This window comes from Esox lucius, chromosome 19 (assembly GCF_011004845.1).
Source record: "Esox lucius isolate fEsoLuc1 chromosome 19, fEsoLuc1.pri, whole genome shotgun sequence".
NCBI classification, from domain to species: domain Eukaryota; kingdom Metazoa; phylum Chordata; class Actinopteri; order Esociformes; family Esocidae; genus Esox; species Esox lucius.
This window is the reverse complement of record NC_047587.1, coordinates 42,674,580-42,680,771: the sequence shown is the minus strand read 5'-3', so window position 1 is coordinate 42,680,771 and position 6,192 is coordinate 42,674,580. Positions and strand designations below refer to the sequence as shown.

The 6,192-nt window shown below is 43.1% G+C and overlaps 1 protein-coding gene across 1 annotated transcript; it reads left to right on the top strand.

Annotated features, from left to right (window-relative positions):
* Positions 1–2,799: 2,799 nt before the first annotated feature.
* Positions 2,800–5,085, top strand: commd9 (COMM domain containing 9). The gene is given in 6 exon segments (NM_001310880.1): positions 2,800–2,896; positions 3,164–3,289; positions 3,767–3,906; positions 4,037–4,071; positions 4,162–4,265; positions 4,440–5,085. Coding segments are annotated over 6 exon segments (594 nt in total). The 5' UTR covers positions 2,800–2,845; the 3' UTR covers positions 4,578–5,085.
* The last annotated feature ends 1,107 nt before the right edge of the window (positions 5,086–6,192 follow it).

Genomic DNA, 6,192 nt, shown 5'->3' with positions numbered 1-6,192 from the left:
TCGGAGGTGCTGTCGCTTATACGGATTGCCCCTTTTCGCCCGGGTGCCCTCTGGTTTGCAGATGCGGTGGACGCCGTGGCCAATCCCTTACCGCCACGGGGCGTTGTCACAGACGAACAGCTTGATAGAGGCGTTCCCCTTTGCTGGGTCAGCCGCTGCGGGCCTGGCTCCTGAGAGGGCGATACTAGCCGTTGGGGTATCTTTGCTCGATGGTGTGAGGACGCGGGGGTTGACCCTCTCTGTTGTGAGGTGGGCAGTGTCCTGTCATTACTGCAGAGTCTATTTGAGCAGCAAAGGTCCCCTGGCATGCTCAAGGTGTACGCATTTGCGATCTCAACGAGTCATGTGGGGTTCAATGGAGTGTCTGTGTTTAGTCACCCCTTGGTTAAACGGTTTCTGGCTGGTGGCTTGACGGACGTTGCCTCAGTGGGATTTTCCTTTGGTTCTGGAGGCGCGGTGTGACCCGCCATTCGAACCGATTGATCAGATACCGTTGAAGATGCTGTCCCTTAAAACTGCGCTTTTGTTGGCTCTGACCTCTTTGTGCGCCATCGACGCAGCCTGGCTGTCTTGCCATCAATGGCGATGGTAGCAGGGCTGTGTTGTTCCCTAACCCGGCCTTTCTGCCCAAGGTGATCAAGGCGTTGTTTCGTTCCATGAAGATGGTGTTGTGGGCGTTTTCTCCTCTTCCCCATGCGGGTGTGAGGGAGGAGAGGTTGCATCGTTTGTCTCCAGTCTGCGCTTTGGCAAAGTATTGGGACCGCACCCCAGCTCTTTGTGTGTCATGGTGGCCCCAAGGCGGGCCAGCCGTTGTTGAAACAGCGTCTGTCTCACTGGTTGTGTGAGGCGATTGATCTTGCCTAGAAGTCACGTGGCACTCCTACACCTAGTGGGTTTGGGGCCCACTCCATGTGTGGGGTGGTGGCCTCGGCCGCCCTGTTTAGGGGCGTGGGGGTGGAGGACATTTGTGCTGCCGCATCTTGGGGGACACCGTCGCCATTTGTCCGGTTTTACTTGCGTGACATAGCTGCAGGCACGTTGGCTCACTCTGTGCTCAGTGCGGCTGAGTCTGGGGTGTGAGTTGGGTCCATTGAGCTACTGGGACGGCGCATTTGACATGGGTCCATCCAGTGCTCCGGTGTGCCCGTGCGATTTTGTGTGTGACGCTCACATTGTATTTGCTTGAGCATCTACTTGTGCGCCGATGTCCGGGTTTCGGCGTGTTCTCTGGGCTGGCCTCGGACGCTCTGATTCAATCGAGACTGATTGAGGTGCCGTGAGTGCATTCGTTTGGGGGCTGTGGGTCAGCGCGCAACCGTATGTGCTTAGTGTGAACCGGATGGAAGTGGCTCTGTGTTGTGGGTTTCCACGCCTGGGCAGTCCTGTTTGGCACTCTTTGGTGAGGTGGGTGAACAGCAGGGAGTACATCTTGGGCCCGCTCACTTTGCCCTAAACCAGTAGGAGCAAAGCCCTTATGGGCAAAGCTTCAGACAATGGTTACTTTCATAACCCCCATAAGGGTCATGCCCTGACCAGTCACTGACTGCTTTTCTGGTGAAGAAAGGTACCAGGAGACAGATTGGGGTGTGACGACCTCTTTTATAGCCATGGGCATAGATGGCCATGAGAGATGTGATTTGCATATTTCAATTTTCAGCGCCTGCCTATTGGCAGAGGGGTAAACCAATAGGAGCGAAGCCCCTATGGGCACGCTCCACTCATAGAACTGGGGTTATGAAAGTAACCATCGATGTAGGCTGACAACTAACTGTGCTTAAGTTAATTGCCTGAAGTCGAAAACACGCTCGGCTTTGTATTACCCATTGATTATGCAGTCAAATATTTTTATACTTACGTTTCAGGAAAAACGTGTCCTGGCTACCTATAGACTCCAATCTACCAGGATCCAGTCCGGATATTCCATAAGTCCCACCAAGCGAAGCTCTGACTGAAACCACGCACACGAGAACTTGTCAACCGAAGGAAAATGTGTCTCAAAATTGTGTAAATATAAAATTCTGATCCGAACTTCCATGTTTTTGGTTAGTTTTATTTGATCTGCTTCTGTTCATTTGCAAGAGTAAATGGTAGACTGTTCTCAGTGAAAAACGATATGAAACAGACAAAACCTTTTGCAACAGAATCGGACTAATGAATACGCCCATTCTACAGCTACTGCTTACACACAAAGGAAATCCTCCTAAATAAATACTAGGCACGAAAGTCAACATATTCATTCATGAACTCATCATGAACTGGGTGCATTGTCAGTTTTTCCTGACCATTGTCTTCTAACCAGGAAACATTTACAAACGTTGTTGTTATTCCCTGTGATAAAAGGAAACTTTATGGAGTACTAAAATGTATACACATGTCTAAATATCCCAAATAGCGTTTTAGATAACGTTTTAGAACGCTGTGCTATCATTTTTATTGGTCATTGTTTTAAACATATATTTCATAATCTCTTTCTATGCAATTATTTCTTTATAGGGCCCTTGGGGTGGGAATTCCCAGTTTATATTGGTGTCTTGCAATTACGATCATTTTAGTTGGTTGTTCGCAAGGTGGTTGTTTGTTATATGTAATTTAATATTCAATATTTCAGAATGGGATTGTGATGTAATATTAGTTGGTGTTTTTGTGCATTTCATTACATGCTTTAGAATTTTTTCATAGTGCATTGTAGTTTATGCAAACTTTTGGCTCCGCCTAAACGTTTTGCAAGATAAGAGAAGTCTCGCATCAGAATCCGAACAAATCCGAGGCTACTAAAGACTTCATTTCCCAGAAGACGCTAGTCTTTGTTGATCACATGACTCATATTTTCACGTGAAAATACAACATGGCTGCAATTTCCGATAAACATTTTTCTGCCTTGCAATTTCTTTTAAAGGTAAGCTATTTCTTTCTAAGGTTAGCAATCGGTCGATTTTTTTAAATGATTAGATTGCATCTAGTTTGCAGATTGGAATAGCCTTGATAAAACTATTCTGATGTTCGCACTAGTTCAGATCTCTAATGGATATGTTCCAGGGATCTAAGTTAGATTTTTCTGATTTAACTATCCTCTAACGTATGTCAACTGTGATATTTTGGGGGAGTCTTTTGACTGATTTACCCATCCATTTTCTTGTCGACTTACAACTGAATGGGTTAAAAGGCTCCATCGAAAGATGCGGTGCGTCTACTGTGTGCCGATAGTTTCCCTGCTGGAGCCCCTGAGTCGCGGCGGCTCGCGGAAAGCACGGCAGGGAACCTGTCTGTATCTGCAATCGAGGCAAAAGAGGTAAGTGATCCGTGGCTGTGAAAAAGGAAAATTATAGTGCTGTTTGTTCAAAATAGCACTCATCTATGCATATCCTGGAACAAAAGAGTTTAGTGGCTTCTACACATTGCAGCCCCCTAACACAACACAACACTGAACTGTCATCAGAGGGCATCCGGTGGAAAGTCAATCCAGTCAGTTTTCAACAACAAACCAGGAGGCAGATACCTCATTCATGTAGACCTAATGTATAGACAGTGGGCACTCATGTATGTTAAAAACCCACATTATACAAGTGCTGTAATTGGCAAAGCTCTGAGTTACAGTCAGTTTTCAGAGTTGTAACAAACCTGTTGCAACACCAAGAAGTATTTTAGTCGTTTTAATGATAATTTTCTGCAATAAGAAATACACCTCACATTTCCTTACTGCACCAATAAGACAGTTTTTGTTATACCAGAAAAAGACACCAATTGATCCTGTTCTCTACTCTTCCAGCTAATCTGTGCTCTGCACAATCTATCACACCACATCCTTTTCCATAACCTGAACGTGCCCGAACAGATCCTTGCACTTTTCCCTGAGTCATTCCACTCCAGCCTCAAGAACCTCATCACTAAGATTATGCTTGAACACAGGTCTGTAGCCATCATTATCACACGTAACCAATGACTTTATGATATTTTTACAATGTGCATATCCTATTTTAGGATATAAAATTGGGTTATTTCTTTGTAAAATAAAAAAAGATGTGTATTTCCTTCCTAGTCCCACATGGAGAAATGAGGTCCTGTCTAATCAAAGTAAGCATATAAATTTACATTCCAATTCCATTTTCCGATGTGTGTCTGCGTGTGTACAAACTCTTACTGTTGGTTGGCTGTATTCTCCAGTCTCGCTTCCGCAGCTAGTGGAGATGGACTGGAGAGTGGACATGAAGACGGCCTCTGACTCAGTCAGTCGCATGGCTGTGCCTACCTGTCTAGTGAACATGAAGGTATGCCATTGTAGGTCATGCACTGTTTACTACTTTTCCCAGGTTTCTTTGTCATGTGCAGACATAGAGACATCATAAGCATTGTATCACCTTTATGAGTAATAACATGTGCACATTGCATTTACACTACAGTTGAGGTTTGGCTTTTGACTTCAGACTGGGATTCTATCACAGGTGGAGGACTCCAGCTGTCCAGGGGTCAATGGTGCTGTCTCGTCAGTCACGGTGGAGTTGAGCAAGGAGACTCTGGACACCATGTTGGATGGCCTGGGTCGAATCCGTGACCAATTGTCAGTGGTGGCAGGAAAATGAGACATAGCCAGAGTAACTACACCTGAGGCCTTGAATGAATACTCTCAATACTCTACAGTGATTATCACTTATTTTTTTAGTTAAACTGCACAAGTAAAATGGTTAAACTGTCTGATATTTACTATTCTGTTGCGGTTTTAGCGTGATTCTCAACCCACTGAGATAGAACTAATACGATTAACATTTTCTCCTACTCAAAACAAGTCTGAAATGATGAAGACAACCACAAGGAAACAACCAACAGTGTAGCAGCCATGAAAATGAAGCCTGACAGAATTGTACATTCCGTTGCATGTGTTTGTGTCAGTTGCATTGAAGAAAAGGAGTAGAAGTCATTTCTTTCGACTCGACTAAAAGATGGAAAATGTAAACTTGCACTCTACCAGAAATCCCAGGAGAGGGAGGGAGACATGCACATAAAAGGAGTGTCACTACATTCCTCATAGGCCTGTCCGTTTTTCTGTCATTTGAGTAAAAAGGGTCTTCGTTCATTTGACTATGTCAATACATTTAGAGATGAGTGTGTTGTCATTTAAATCCAGTGCTAGGACTGGGCAAGTGATGAATTACACGTATCGGGACAAATAGAGTATTGGAGGGGGCTATTGTTATGAGTATGCTTCATTTGGTTAACAATTCAGGAATATAGAATACAAATGTATTGCTATTCTACAGTTGATGTATAACCATGCATTTGTAGACATTCGTATTTGAAAATAGTATTAATCCCTAATTGACAAAGAACTGCATTTTTGGAGAACATTAAAAAAATTAAATAAAAATAGAAGATTTATTATGAAACAGCCAGGTTAAAACAATGGAGGAATCAATAATGGATATTGTGCTGGCAAAATTGATATGGCAATTTAGTGTGAAAGAGAGAAATTCTAATGAAGTAGCTACAATTCAGAGAGTGTAAGTGTTACATGTTCTCATACAATCAGAAGGAAAATAACTGGTTTGCTTTGTTCATCACATTCAGATGATACCCACATCTTTAGACCATTGCAAATGCTTACAATGTATATTATGATCAGATTGTTAATACATTTTTATAGGTGTAAACAGATAAGATCAGGCAGAAGGACACATTGAAGGCATGTAGTGCATTCTACACATTGCCTTTAAAACGGTCCCTCCCTTTAGTGTTCTCTAACCAGTGAATGGAGGTTTGGCAGGAAAGGTGATTTGATGTGAAACATCTTTGTCATCTACTTGGGTGTCTTGGAAACCACATGTCTTGTGTAACAACACTTTATCGTTACAATGTATCTTTTTCTTCAAGTAGTATGCTAAAGCCCCATTTGCTTTATTCAGTTGCAACCATCAAGTACAGCAATGCAGGATACAATCCCTCTCACAGTTTTCCTCCATTGGTTTGGCTCATTTCTTGAAACATAAATTACATTCTCAAAACAACATGGACAAACCTCCAAACCACTTGGCAATTGTTCACAACAGAATTGAATTTCTCATTCATTTCATCAAATTGCAAATGTCTAAGTACATGTCTCAATGTCTCAGTACATATTTGCAAATGATTAAGTACAGGTAGCCTACATTTAGCACAATTTCCAAGTGAATAGATCTTGTTGATCTCAACTGATTGTTGATT